This window comes from Pelecanus crispus, chromosome 3, assembly GCF_030463565.1.
Source record: "Pelecanus crispus isolate bPelCri1 chromosome 3, bPelCri1.pri, whole genome shotgun sequence".
In the NCBI taxonomy this organism is placed as follows: domain Eukaryota; kingdom Metazoa; phylum Chordata; class Aves; order Pelecaniformes; family Pelecanidae; genus Pelecanus; species Pelecanus crispus.
Window position 1 is genome coordinate 61,286,469 of NC_134645.1, and position 15,130 is coordinate 61,301,598.

Sequence of the window (15,130 nt, forward strand, 5' to 3'; positions counted from 1 at the left end):
TTTTTCTGCCTTACCAAGGACCCCTCTGATTTCATTGATGAGACAGTAAAAGAGCTAGGTCCTAGTAATTAATGATCAGCCATCCAGCAGGCTGGAGATTCATCTCCATGCTCATCTCGAACAAACTGATCACGGATATGTGCTGATGCAAATAAAGCAGTTGTGCGGGTCAAGTACCCGGTACGATGCATGTACAGTACAGAGGACGGTTTTGATGTCTTCCTTATCTGTGTTACCGCACCCGATAGCAATCACACCAATGTCTAGGGGAGAGCACCCTTGGAGCTCTAGAACAGAAAGTCCTCTGAAAATCCCGAGGATCCGTGAGACCCGCGTCATTTCCAAAGCACAATTCTGTTCACCGTCACCCCTCCCAGCGCGGTGCCGTGCAGTTCACCACATTTTATCACTAGGCTCAGCTGTCTCTTCCCCAGGCTCTATAATCGTGGAGGGCAGCGTTTTGTCAAGATGCCCCACTCATCGCGTTAATCAGTCGCGCCCTGTTCTCCTCCCTGCCCCGGTCCTTAGCCCGGGAAGTCAGTCTCTCCCGGTACTTTCTCGCTGGTGTTTGTCACCGATGCCCGCGGCGCAGGGCAAGGGCACATTTTGAGCGCTTTGCTTACAAGTGCCACCGGCAGGGAAGGGGAATCCCGCTGGCGCGCCTCCCGCTCCCCCCGGCCTTCCAGCGGCGCGACGGGGCGGGCAGGCCCCGCTCTGCACCAGCTGCGCCGCGGCGGGGGCTCCGCTCGCCGCGGGAGGCGGCCGCGGCGGCGGGGCGGGCGGGCTGGGGGTGGGGGGGGGGGGGGGGGCTGCCCGCGCCCCGCCGGCCGGGGCGGGAGCGGAGGGGGGAAGCCCCGCCTCGCCGCCGCGCTCCGCCGCGGCCGCCGCCACGGGCCCCGCCTCCCCTGCCCGCCCCGCCCGCCGCACACATGTGCCCGCACCCAGCGGCGGGGCGCGCCGTCGGGGCGGGCGGGCTCCGCCGCCTCCCCGGCACCGCGCAGCGCCGCAGCAGCGCGCCGTGCCCCGCCGCGCCGGGCGCCCCTGGGGTGCGGAGAGCCGCTGGCCGCGCCGACGCCGCTGCGAGCCATGGCCGTCGCCTACCTGCTGGGCAACGGCTCCGCGCCGCTCCTCGCCGGCGCCCTGGAGGTCCCCTTCGCCGCCAATGCCTCCGCCGCCGCCTGCCGCCCCGCCGCGCCGCCCTGCGCGGCCGCGCCGCCGGGCGCCTGGGGCAACGCCTCGGCGGCGGGGGGCTGGAACCGCTCCGAGCCCTGCGGCGGCGCCAACGGCAGCGCGGGCGGCGGCGGGCCCTGCGCGCCCGCGGGCGGCGGCGGCGGCCCCTCCTTGGTCACGGCCATCGCCATCATGGCCCTCTACTCCGTCGTCTGCGTCGTGGGGCTCTTCGGCAACTTCTTGGTCATGTATGTCATCGTCAGGTGAGTGCCGCCCCGCCGCGCCCCGCCGCGCCCTGCCCGGCCCGGCGGCCCCCGGCCGCTGCCGTCGGGGCAGGCGCGCCGCCGCGGGGAGCCGGGCTGCGGGCCGGCGCCCCGTCGGGGGACGCTGCGGCCCCTCTCCGGCAAAGGGCCGCGCCGGGGGCTGCCGAGGGGCTGCCGCCCCCGCGGGGAAGGGAAGGCGGCTTGTGAGAAGGCGCCGGAGCGGGTGGTCGGGGCAGAGGAGCGTGCGGCGGGGCCGTGAGGACCGGCCGGGCTGGGCGGGCCCTCAGAAACCGCTGCGGGTCCGGGGATGCTGTACGGACCCTCCGCGCTGCAGCACCTCTGCGAGCCGCTCCGGCCAGCGAGGCCCGAATGCCGCACCTGCCCGCTGAGGAGGGAGGATTCGGAGGGACTTCAGCCGCTGCCCGTGAACGTGTGCGGTACAGGGTCGCCGGCGGACAGCCACCACGCATCCACGCCTCTTTCCCCCCAGCTCCCCCAAACGCACGAGCGAAATGTCAGCGGCATCGCGGCTAAACGCTTCTCTCTGCCCGGGTTTACAGATCCTCTGCCTCAAGTCTTGATATATACCTTCATATTCATATGCGGGTATACTTATACGTACGTACATGCGTATACACGTGTATAAATAAATACGCCGGGATCGCGGCCGCTCTCCGTAATCCCGGCGTCCCGGCTGTGCCGCAACACTTCGCAACTTCCTGGCCCGCAAGCCCACCCGGGCTTTCACAGGTCACTCGCAAGCGTGTCTTTCACGCACGACAAACCCCGTGCCCGTAAATCGGCGGAAAGCGGCCGAGAGCGGGATGAAAGGGGGGCTCCGTTGCCCGCCCGGGCGCGGGGCAGGCGGCTTCGGCGGGGGAACACCGCCACCTCCCGGGAGCGGCGGGGCGGGACGCGGCGGGACGGGGCTGACCGGGCTCCCCTTCCTTGCTGGCTGCCCCTCCTTTCCCAATCGAGCATCCGCGGGGCCCTACGGCGCCCGGCGGGCGCTCCCGCGGGGGGTGCCCCTGGGGCGCGCTCCCTCCCTGCCGGGGCAGCCCCAGCACTCCCCGTTTCCCCAGGTCTGGAAAGCGTCTCTTTTCCCTTCGAAGACGATGTTTCCCGAGGAGTCGGGGTAGCAGCCGTCGGGCGCGGGTGCCCTGGCCTCAGGGAGCTGGCAGGCAGGAGCAGAGGCTGGCACCCAGCATCGCTTGCAGGCCAGGGGCACCGGGGTGGCTTCATGGTGGGTGCAGCGCTGCCGGTGCTAGCTGTAAAAAGCCGGGGGTGAGGATAGCGGTCAAGGTAGGGTGCTGAGGCATGGCAGAGGATGATACCTGTGCTGGGGATGTCACTGCAAAGCTTGGGCAGCTCGTAGACCTAGTGGGAACACGAGTAATACGCCTCAATGGCTCAAATTGCAGTAGTTCAGAAACCTAGTGTTTTTAGCTGCACTTTAGAGGCTGCATTCTAAATGCCCAGAGCTGGGGAGATTCTCTTCTGCCCTGTAGTTTTGGTCGGTCTGAGACTCAAGCTATCTGTGTGAAGATACAGCTGCAGAAAGACTTCCGAACAGGAGCGTGACTGCAGTCGGCTGAGCAGTGTTGAATGAATTCCTCTGGGAGAAGGAGCAGATGCACAGTGTAACGGAGCCAGGATAGCTGTGAGCAGAGAAATATACCACAGGTTGTCCCTGGAATTATGTATTTGTACCAGGCGTAACCCATAGTAGGTTCATATTTCTTAGATTAATTAATTTAATTACACTTGCACCACAAAGCCAAATTGAATGAGGCACTTGCATTTAGGTTTCTATCTGAAGAGAGCATCTTTCCCTGAAATTACAGCTTAAAACAGAAGCCAGAAGCAATAGAAGAAAGCAGAAATATATTTTCATTTTACAGAGGAAAACGCAAATAAATTCAATGGCTTCTCCAAAACCATCCAGGAGTTCTCTGGCAAAGGCAGGACAAAACCCAGGTCTCCCGTGCAAGAACAGCTTTTGGTCTGACAGAGTTCCTTCCTAGTTAATGTCGCGCAGCTGTTTACCAATTTGGGATGAAAACTAGTTTACGTGTCAATGGTTGAATAAGACCTGTGGTTTAAGCAACATAAAAATGCATTTCCTTTCTGTGCTTCTGTGTAGGTTTAGTATCTCTGGACAGCAACAGGGAACTTTTTGATTTATTTCCTGTTGCAAGCTATACTAATGTGACAGTATTCCCAATCATATAATATACATATATGAAATGGTGAGCATATGTGCTCACATTTATGTATCCTTGGATCCAGGTACAGATAGGCAAACTTGTCACTGGATTGAATTTGGCATCCTGTAAAGCTCCCCTTCTTTATCTACCTTTCACACCACACCTGCTCAGGAAGAACAAAACATTGAAGTTCGTATTAATTTTGAGAAGAATTGAGACTACTAGAAATAAGATTTTAAAGTGATATTAGTACCTAGTTTGCCTTGAAAATACTAGGAGTTGGGAGGTAGGTGCTTAGATATTTGAAATTCCATCCCCACTCACCTTTCAGAGTCCAGCCCCAGTGAAAACAACAGTGACTTTGTATTCAGTGTACTGCGTGCTAATATCTCATGCTTGGCTTCTTTAGGAATATTTTTTCATAATTATTATATTATTCTTATAAACATTATTATTCTTACAACTTTTCCACCTGAAGCAGATCCAGGGGTTTGGAGCCAGAGCCATGCAAGTGCTTGCCTGATGTGGAACTGTCGCTATCAGTCTGCAATGCCACCCTGTTATCCCAGCTGGGGCAAACAGGGGTCAGAAAGCAGACGTGTCCAACAAGGAGGTAGAAATGTATTGTCATTATTGATACAAAAATCAGGCTCTTCATGCAAAGCACGTCCATGGATTTCCAGTCTGTATACATGTTACTTTCTAATTAATGCATTCGCATTCACCCTCCTCATTCTCCCAAATGGTCCCTGTTCAGCTGAATACTTTCATCCTTGAATTAGTATTTACATGTTCTATGTGTAGTGTGTGAGGCTGAACCCAGTGTTACTAACACTGAGCTGTTTCCTTTGTCAAGTACAAAAAAAAAAAAAAAAGCCTTCTGAGTGACAGCAGTAATAGTCAGGTTTTGTTGCCAGCCATGAATTTCCTGTAATCTGAAAAATCTGTAGATAAATTTTATTAGCTATTTTCCTCATGTGCTTTGTGTAAGTCTAAATTACTGATATGAACACAGTGTTGTTATGGCTATGTCAACAGCAAGTGCTACTTCTAGCTGCTGCAGAGTACAAGACGACAGTGTACAATTAGTACCATGTGGTATGGAATTAATTTACACAGTAATCTATAGAGTTTTCCAGCTTTCTCGTCAAGTCAGTGGGATATTAGTCACACATTAGAGGGGAAGAAGAATATGCCCTGTGCTTAAGGCAATATGCTAGAAAGCTGTAATAGATCATAGATGAAAATCTTTAGCATAGCTGGTCTGGAAGAGAGGAGTAGCTCTCAGAGGCCCCAGTCCTCCATGATGCCAAGTGCCCTGAGAGGACTGTAATTCTGCCAACAGCCGCTAAGTCACTCAAGTCAAGAGTAATTCCTTAATTGCTTTGCTATTAATTTTGTCACGTATCATAAACAAAGGGGCCTCAGGTTCTCTGTGATCCTTTGCAGGAGGAAGGAAATGTCTTTTTTCATTAGAGTAAATGATTACTCTGCTTAAAAAAAAAAAAATTGGGGAAAGAAGTCCTTGCTGAAACAAAGAGATTTCTTTCTACGTTTCTCAAAACAGCCTCTTAATAGTGTTTTGGAAAAAAAGAGCTGTGACTGAAACGTCATCTAGTCCGGAAAGTCTATGCAGTACTGAAAGCTCTGGTTACTTCAGCTCAGCTCACTCACACTTCAGGAAAACTGTTTTACTAAGTAGAACAGAATTTGGGGTGAAATTTCAATTGTAGAGAGATTTGATATTACCAGAGGAATAAATATTCTCACACACATACACAGAAAGGGAAAAGTGAGGGATTTGGAAAGAGGTAATAACATATGAAGCAGAGAGAGTCTGTTTAGAGAAATAAACTGAAAATGATTGCAAGCTTTAAAGTGGCTGAAGTGAAGCAAGTTTTTCTAAAAAATAGGGGTTGTTCTTTGCAAGGTGACATGGAGTTATGCACGCAGTGTGAAAGAAGGCCTACAGCATCCCTTACAGCAGCATAGATCAGGGAACTTAGAAACCAAGAAATGCATAAAATTCATTCTTTTCTTTCCTGTCCACAGCCACATGAACTTCTCTGCTTTTGGATGACATTGCATGTGCAAATGTGTGTCCTGCCTGTTCCACTGTCTGCAAAGAAAAGGATCCACCCCATTGCTAAGAGTTGTTAACTAAAGCCACAGCGGCCTTAACCGGTCATGTCAATTATGAATTGATACTGCGCACCAGCACAAGTCAGAGAAGATCTGGGGACAGAACTGAGGGAGTCAGGTTGAGCAGGAACAGCACAGAAGCTGGATTAAATGAACAGCATAGTGATGGGGTGACCCTCAGCATTCTGCATTACAGAAAAGCAGGTGTCCCTGTTTGCACGCTGGTTGTGATAGAAGTTTACCAACCTCTGCTAGTGGGTTAAATGTTTAACTAGCCAGTGGCTTCCCTCCCTCCCCCAAGATCAAGGGAAGCAAACAGATAAAACAGCATGTATACCTTTGTATTCTCTTTTTTTTCGTTATATTGATACAGACATGGTCAAAAATTGGCCAAAAATACATTAGCCTGTAACCTGGGCATAACCCCCACCTCCCTGAGGGAGCAGAGGCAACTGCAGGATGAGTGAGGGCTCTGCAGCCCCACGCTTGTCTCCAGGCCCTGTGCCACCCTGCGCCTGGCCCCAGTGCCAGCGAGCTCTCCCCCACGGGACAGCACGCCTGCCCCAGGAGGGTAGACCCCCCTGCTCTGCTAGCAGCTACCACCGGGCACTTCTGGGTAGAAAACATCCCCTCTCACTCAATTTCTCTTGAAAAAGCTGGTTTGATCCCACTGTATTTTTCCTGGAGTATCATTTTGGTAATGGCTCCCATGAAAAATAATGTTAAACACTTCCTAATTATTTTTTTTTTTACTTCCTGATAAACATAAGTCAAATTGTACCAACTTTTCATGGCTTCACTAAAATTAGAAAGTGTTGTAAGCACATATTGTTTATATTATCTAATTATTAGCAAGCTAATGACTAATGAGCTAATTAGCTAGCATAATCCTGAAGTACTGCTTTATTTCATTTTAACTTACAGTATTTTCTCAAATCATCAGGCATAGCTTTTGCTGAACACTGTTGATAAGCTTTTATAATTTTTCTAGATCAATAGGTGACATATTTACAAAGATCTCAAACATAACATAATGTAAGCCCAAATGTCTCAGAATGATAGTCTAGCTTACTAACCTCTTTTCCAGCCATAGCCAGCAGCTGGTGTTTAGTGAAAGAGTGGAAGAAATCGGGGTATCACTGTGTGAGAATCCTTCTGACAGTCTGCTAGACTGCAGAGAGACTTTCTGTGCTGCAGTTTTCCATCAGCATTTATTCAGGAGCTTTTTGTGGACATTTCTAACACGTAGTAGTCCCCAAAAAAATCAGAATCAAAAATAAGGTTGGAAATAAAAGGTCACAAATATTACCACTTCTAAACAAAGCTGATTTGAAACAATTATTCTCTAAAGTAAAATTTCAGAATTCTGTAACATTTTTAGAGCTTCTAAGTTGGTTATTTTTAAGCTTAGGTGTTCTAAGATGGATGTTGTAGAGATCCTGAAGCATTCTCATTCATCCGTTTAATGTTAAGCACTTCTCAGATTTATTTATACTTCCCTTTGAATTTACATGATGAAAAAAGGTAGGGATGACAGACCATAGCTAATCAAATAACTGTGAAAGACATGAAATAGCGTATTTTTTCCACCTTCTTACTGAGAAGTGTTCAATTATCAGCTATAAGATCTTGTATCTCAGATCAGGAATAAAACTTCAAAACAAAAATGTTTGTCTAAAATGGAGCATGTCCTTTTCATTTGTTGTATGGCATGAACCCAGCTGGGAGAAGTCTCTTTTTTAAGGGGGAACAGGGAGCAGCAGTTAGGGTATCTTTTCCCATTTTCCCCTTGCACAGTGCTAACCTCCAGCCCTGGGATGTGCTGCCTCTATAGACAAATCATCCAAGAAGCCAGTTACCCAAATCCTTCTCATAAGGTGATGGTCTCAGTACCTCCCTCAGAGGCCCAGGTTTAGATGCAATCTCATCCTTGTCACATGGAGACTAAATCCATAATTCCTGGTACTTTTGATCCAGTCTTCTCAAAATACATAGTCGTGCTCCTTCTTTCTGTCATGCCTGCCTCCACCATCGCCTGCTTTCCCCTTTCTCCCTGTCACAGGCAAGTCTTCCTCCACGTCTATTCTCTCTCCAGTCCCTTTGTCTCACCTCTTGTAGTGCCTTTCCAGATCACGCTCAACAGCTTCACTAGAAGATCCCAATCTCTGGTCTGCAAGAGACCATACGTTGTATACTTAGCATTACTTTGATCTGTACCGTCTATGGCGTTACCTCAAGCCCTATGCTTCCTCCCTGATATCCTTGGACCAGGGGGGATTACCACTGCTGTTCCCCATGACACCTTTGAGGATCTCACATCTACTAGCGGTAAAACTATCTTCAAAGGCTTCCCTGCCAGCTTCCCTGCTGAGCAGGCGATGTTTCATGTACAGTCCTCACCTGAGGTGATCAGTCTACAAGTCAGGAGGAGGGAACCAGCACCTGGAAACCAGAGAAAAGAGCTGTTAACTTGTCCTCCCTAGAAAAATCTCACCACAGTTATCATAGGTGGAGTCAGTGGTTTTACTCTCAATCACACTTCCCTGAAGGCAGAGGGAGGAAAGTTAAGCTGAAGACACCAACAGTTTTCCTTTCCATGTCTTCCTAGCAAAGCAAAAACTTCAGCAATAAACACGTGCTGCTGGATGGTGGCAGTATATTGGAGTTAGCCTTTTTAGCACCATTGATTTATTTCAGCGATGTGTTACACAATAACTGTGAAAGCAGCAACCTTTACTGGAGACCCATATATGCCTCAGCACCACGCAAACAGAGACTCAGCTAAAGGTGGTTTAACAAGCAGGCCAGATTAAGTCCTGGAATAATTGGCAGATAATTTTTTCCCATTTCACTAGGCTGGAAGAGAAGGAAGTGTATCAGCAGATGACTGGGCATTGGAACATACATATTACTGTCATTTGTTTTCTATCATTAAGTAGCTTTTTAAGGTGTCTGGGAAAAGAGAAGTTAGGGTAATAGGAGTTATAAGACATTGCAACATCTTAAATGCTCGTGTGTGTCATGGTTTAATCCCAGCTGGCAGCTAAGTACCACGCAGCCTCCAATGGGATGGGGGAGAGAATCTGGGGGTGGAAAAAAAGTAAAACCCATGGGTTGAGAGAAAGACAATTTAGTAGGGCAGCAAAGGAAGAGAAAATAATGATAAAAGAATATACAAAACAAATGATGCACAATGCAATTGCTCACTACCTGCTGAATGATGCTCAGTCCATCCCTGAGCAGCGATCTCTCCCCACCCCAGCCAACTACCCCCAGTTTATATACTGAGCATGAGGTCATATGGTATGGAATATCCCTCTGGCCAGTTTGGGTCAGCTGTCCTGGCTGTGCTCCCTACCAGCTTCTTGTGGACCTGGCAGAGCATGGGAAGCTGAAAAAGTCCTTGACTAGTATAAACACTACTTAGCAACAACTAAAACATCAGTTTTACCACTATTATTTTCATACTAAATCCAAACCACAGCACTATGTCAGCTACTAGGAAGAAAATTAACTCTATCCCAGCCAAAACCAGGACAGTATCCACCCCTTACTCTATAGCATCTATGTCATGCCTAGCTCCTACACTTTCCAATACATTCCAATTAATTGCCACCACTTTTCCTGTCTTTTGATATAAACACACAGATATCTTTCCCTTAGTCTATAGGCCATCCCTCTAAAATGTCCATTGAGTTCATTTAGCCCATGACTTTGGGTGCCGTCTGTCATAACAGTCTTTCAGGGCAGGAGAATTGGTGTGTGGTGTTGGATTGTTGCATGCTGAAGCCAGTTGTGGTTCCATCACTGTTGCACTTTGCTCAGTTTCATCAAAGTTCATTCTTCATTAATCTGGGTGATTCTTGCTGTAATACAAGAATAATAATTGATATGGCATAAAGCAACTATAGTAGTGATGACATACAGTGGCAGGGTTATACAGGAATTCACCTCCTGCAATTCAAATCATTGGCTATTCTCATCCAAAATCAAATCCCCTTGAGGTACACACTGGATTTCCCCATCCTCCCGCACTACCTACCAAGTGCACCCAGCTCCTTGAGCAAAAGCAGTCCCATGAATTGGTTTGCCTTTGTCTGAGGCAGGAATAACCCAGACTGTCTTCCCTAGCATATTTTTTATGTGCACTACAGCGACTTTATCCTCTTCTACAGTATGTAAAAGCTTTGATTGGGCAGGGCCAGCTCAATTTGTAGATCCCCTAGTGTTGACTAACCAGGTGGCATTTGCTAAATGTGTATCCCAATGTTTGAATGTTCCACCACCCATTGCTCTCAGTGTAGTCTTTAACAGTCCATTGTATCGTTTGATTTTCCTGGAGACTGGTGCGTGATAGGGGATGTCATATACCCACTCAATGCCGTGCTCTTTGGCCCAAGTGTCTATGAGATTGTTTCGGAAATGAGTCCCATTGTCTGACTCAATTCTTTTTGGGATACCATGTCGCCATAGGACTTGCTTTTCAAGGCCCAAGATGGTGTTCCGGCCAGTGACATGGGGCATGGGATATATTTCCAGCCATCTGGTGTTTGCTTCCACCACTGTAAGCACATGGCGCTTGCCTTGGCAGGTTTGTGGGAGTGTGATATAATCAGTCTGCCAGGCCTCCCCATATTTATACTTCAGCCATTGTCCTCCATACCACAGAGGCTTTAGCTGCTTGGCTTGTTTGATTGCAGCGCAAGTTTCACATTCATGGATAACCTGTGCGATACTGTCCATGGTTAAATCCACCCCTCGATCACAAGCCCATCTATATGTTGTATCTCTTCCTTGGTGGCCTGAGGCATCATGGGCCTGCCAAACTATAAATAATTCACCCTTATTTTGCCAATCCAAATCTACCTCAGCCACTTCAATCTTAGTGGCTTGATCCACCTGCTGGTTGTTTTGACGTTCTTCAGTGGCCTGACTCTTGGGTACATGAGCATCTACGTGACGGACTTTTACAACCAGGTTCTCTACCTGGGCAGCAATATCTTGCCATAATGTGTCAGCCCAGATGGGTTTACCTCTGTGCTGCCAGTTGCTTTGCTTCCATTGCTGCAACCACCCCTGCAAGGCATTTGCTACCATCCATGAGTCAGTACAGACATAAAGTGCAGGCCACTTTTCTTGTTCAGCAATATCTAAAGTCAGCTGGATGGCTTCGACCTCTGCAAACTGACTCAATTCACCTTCTCCTTCAGCAGTTTCTGTGACTTTTCATATAGGCCTCCATACAGCAGCCTTACACCTCTGATACTTTCCCACAAGACGACAGGACCCATCAGTGAACACGGCATATTGCTTCTCCTTTTCTGGTAGTTTATTATACAGTGGGGCCTCCTCAGCACACATCACCTCCTCCTCTGGCGATATTACAAAACCTTTGTCTTCTGGCCAGCCCATGATCACTTCCAAGATTCTGGGTGACTGAGGTTTCCTATTCGAGCCTGTTGTGTGATTAGTGCAACCCACTTACTCTACGTAGCATCAGTTGCATGATGTGTAGAGGGGACCCTTCCCTTTGAACATCCAGCCCAGCACTGGCAGTCAGGGTGCCAGCAGGAGCTGTGCTTCAGTACCAACCACTTCTGAAGCGGCTCGAACCCCTTCATATGCTGCCAATATCTCTTTCTCAGTTGGAGTATAGCGGGCCTCAGATCCTCTGTATTCCCAACTCCAAAACCCTAGGGGGTCAACCTTAAGTATCCCCTGGTGCTTTCTGCCAGAGGCTCCAGGTAGGGCCATTCCCCCTGGCTGCGTTGTAGAGCACATTTTTTACATCCTGCCCTGCCCAGACTGTCCCAAGGGCTACTGCATGAACTATTTCTTGTTTAATTTGTTCAAAGGCTTGTCATTGCTCAGGGCCCCATTTGAAATCGTTCTTCTTCTGGGTCACTTGATAGAGAGGGCTTACAATCAGACTGTAATTTGGAATATGCGTTCTCCAAAAAACCACAACACCTAAGAAAGCTTGTGTTTCCTTTTTGCTAGTTGGTGGGGACATAGCTGTTATTTTGTTGATCACATCCATTGGGATCTGATGACGTCCATCTTGCCATTTTATTCTTAAAAACTGGATGTCCTGTGCAGGTCCCTTGATCTTACTTTGTTTTATGGCAAAACTGGCTTTCAGCAGGATTTGGACTATTTTCTTCCCTTTCTCAAAAACAACTTCTGCTGTATTGCCCCACACAGTGATGTCATGAATGTATTGCAAGTGTTCTGGAGCTTCACCCTGTTCCAGTGCAGTCTGGATCAGTCCATGGCAAATGGTAGGACTGTGTTTCCACCCCTGGAGCAGTCAATTCCAGGTGTATTGGATGCCCCTCAAAGTGAAAACAAACTGTGGCCTGCATTCTGCCGCCAGATGGATTGAGAAAAATGCATTAGCAATATCAGTTGTGGCATACCACTTGGCTGCCTTTGACTCCAGTTCATATTGAAGTTCTAGCATGTCTGGCTGGCAGCACTCAGTGGCAGCATGACTTCATTCAGGCCACGGTAGTCTACTGTTAGTCTCCACTCTCCATTAGACCTTTGCACTGGCCATATGGGACTGTTAAAGGGTGAGCGAGTCTTGTTGATCACTCCTTGACTCTCCAGTCAATGAATCAGCTTATGGATGGGAATCAGGGAGTCTCGGTTGGTGCAATATTGCCGCCGGTGCACCATTGTGGTAGCGATTGGCACCTGTTGTTCTTCGACGCTCAGCAACCCCACAACAGAATGGTCCCCCAAGAGACAGGGCCAGGTGGACAGCTGATTAATTTCCTCCATCTCCAAGGCAGCTATACCAAAAGCCCCTCAGTACCCTTTTGGGTCCTTGAAATACCCTCTCCTGCGGTAGTCTATGTCAAGGATGCGCGGAGCCTCTGGGCCAGTCCAATGGGGTGCTTTTGCCACTGATTCCCAGTTAGGCTCACTTCAGCCTCCAACAGAGTCAGCTGTTGGGATCCCCCTGTCACTCCAGAAATACAGATGGGCTCTGCCCCTGTATAGCTTGATGGCATTAGGGTACACTGTGCACCAGTGTCCACTAGAGCCTTATACTCCTGTGGGTCTGATGTGCCAGGCCATTGAAGCCATACAGTCCAGTAAACTGGGTTGTCCCTTTCCTCCACCTGGTTGGAGGCAGGGCCCCTCTAGTCCTCGTCATACTATTTGTTACTCAATTCTTGTAGGTGTGAGTCAGGAGTCCCTTCATTAAGATCAGAAGTAGGATCAGCCCTTCTACTCTCTCTGGGGAATTGCCCACTGGAAACTGGAGGAGCAACTCGTGGAAGAACCCCCTTTTGTGATTGTTTTTCCTTGCAACTCACATACCTGTGCCTCTAGGGTCGAGGTGTATTTTCCATCCCACTTCCTCATGTCCTTCCATGGTCACACAGGTAAAACTACAGGGTGGCCTATGGTGTGTACCCACTGTATCCTCTCTCTTGAGCAGAGGAATGCTTACTCCTAATGGCTGAGATACTGGTTCATACAGATGGGGAGAAGGACATATCCTCTTTGAGTTGCTGGACCTCCTCGGACAGTTTCTTAGCTAGCGTGTCCAGCACTTTCTCCACAGCTGAGATGCAGGCCTGTAGGGAGGAAGGGAGACTTTCTTCATATTGCCGGAGTTGATGAACCAATTCATCCACTGTCCCTCTCCATCTTTCTAGGTCATTACTGCCAATGAGTTGGCATACGATGATGGCGCACTCCATACATACTTCTGCCACATGGGTTGTGTACACTTGACTTCACCTGGATCTTTGAATAACTGCTTTTTGTCCAAGTCATCATAAATCACGTCCAGCACAGCTAATTCCCTCAGGTACTGGATACCTCTCTCCATAGTGGTCCGCTTGCCTGGGTAACATATAACATCTTCCTTGAAGGGATACCTTTCCTTCATACCTGACAGGAGTCAACTCCAGAGGCTGAGGGCTTGTGCTCTTTTTCCGGTTGCTTTGTCAATGTCCCCTTCCCTAGAAAGTGATCCTAGCTGCTTGACTTCCTTACCCTCCAATTCCAGGCTACTGGCCCCATTATCCCAGCATTGGAGCAGCCAGGTGACAATGTGCTTGCCTGAACGATGGCTGAAATCCTTTCGCATATCTCACAGCTCACTCAGGGACAGACATCGGGTGGTTACTGTCTCACTTATGAGTTCTTCCTCTCCCTCCAATGAAGAGAAGGAACCCTCACGACAAGTTCTTCCTCGGGAGGAAGCAGGGAATTTTTCTTCTTACTCCTCCTGTTCTTGTGATGTCCCTGCTTCAGAGTAGTCTGTCTCCTCGCTGGAGGGTTAGTATGCTTCTTCCTCCTACTCCCTCGTAGGAGACGCTTCTTCATCCCTTACTAAACAAGCTGACTTTTGCTTTCCAGATTTTTTCTTGTGTATGGGGGCGACTGATAACCGGTACAGGTTGGTTCTCTGATTCAGCTGCAGTGAACATCCCAAGGATATTCAAAATTGTCAAGAGCTGTTGTAATTAGCCTGGAGGAGAAGGGGAAGATGGGGGAAGGTGTGTCCCCCATAGGTTAAAATAAAAAAAAAGTAAAAAGTGTAATTATTAATAGTTGGTATGAATATATCTATAAAAACCTGTTATTGGCTGGTTCCCCTTCCCTTTTTGGAAAAAAGAAAGAATGCATCACATCAGCTTTATTTTGTACAGATTTCTGCCAGGATATTTTGCATATACATGTAATTAAACAGGGCATGAAAATAATAAGAGAGAAATAATAAAATAGTTACCTGTTATGACTACTGTGGAGTTTGTGTGTTCTATTGAAGTAATCTCCTTGCTGGTTAATCCTTTCAGACATCAAAGGAAAGGATCAGCCTTCCTCCCCAAAATAGCTATTTTTCCCAAAGAAAGAAACTTGTTTTGTTTTCTCTGGGGAGGGACTAATCTCACTGATTCAAACTAAATAGCAGAAAGAGGACATCTATGTGATGCCTTTCAGTAGCAAAAAAGTAGGAAGAGCCATAAAGAAGGCAACAAGTGAATTTTAGCCCAGAGCCCAACACAGTATTGTAATTAATTGAAAACATCCCAACTCTCTTGCTGCCACATCATTCCCAAAAAGACTGGCACCAGAGTCTGAATCTTTTATTGCTGAGCAGATGTCATAATGGTATGGCATATCCCTTTGGTCACTTTGGATCAGCTGTTCTGCCTATGTCCCCTCCCAAGATCTTGCCCACCCCCAGCCTACTGGTGAGGGGGTAATGTTGGAGAGACAGCCTTGATGCTGTGCGAGCACTGCTGAGTGGTAGCCAAAAAACTGGTGTGTTATCAACACCTTTCTTGCTGCCAATACAAAGCACAGTACTAGGAGGGCTGC

General features: G+C 48.6%; 1 protein-coding gene across 2 annotated transcripts in view; it reads left to right on the plus strand.

Annotated features, from left to right (window-relative positions):
• The first annotated feature begins 1,086 nt into the window (after positions 1–1,086).
• Positions 1,087–15,130, plus strand: part of OPRM1 (opioid receptor mu 1) — a 28,634-nt gene continuing 14,590 nt past the window's right edge. For both annotated transcript variants that reach the window (XM_075706777.1, XM_075706776.1), the window contains exon 1: positions 1,087–1,433. In XM_075706777.1, coding sequence (XP_075562892.1) covers positions 1,087–1,433 — 347 coding nt within the window. The remainder of the gene's footprint in view (positions 1,434–15,130) is intronic.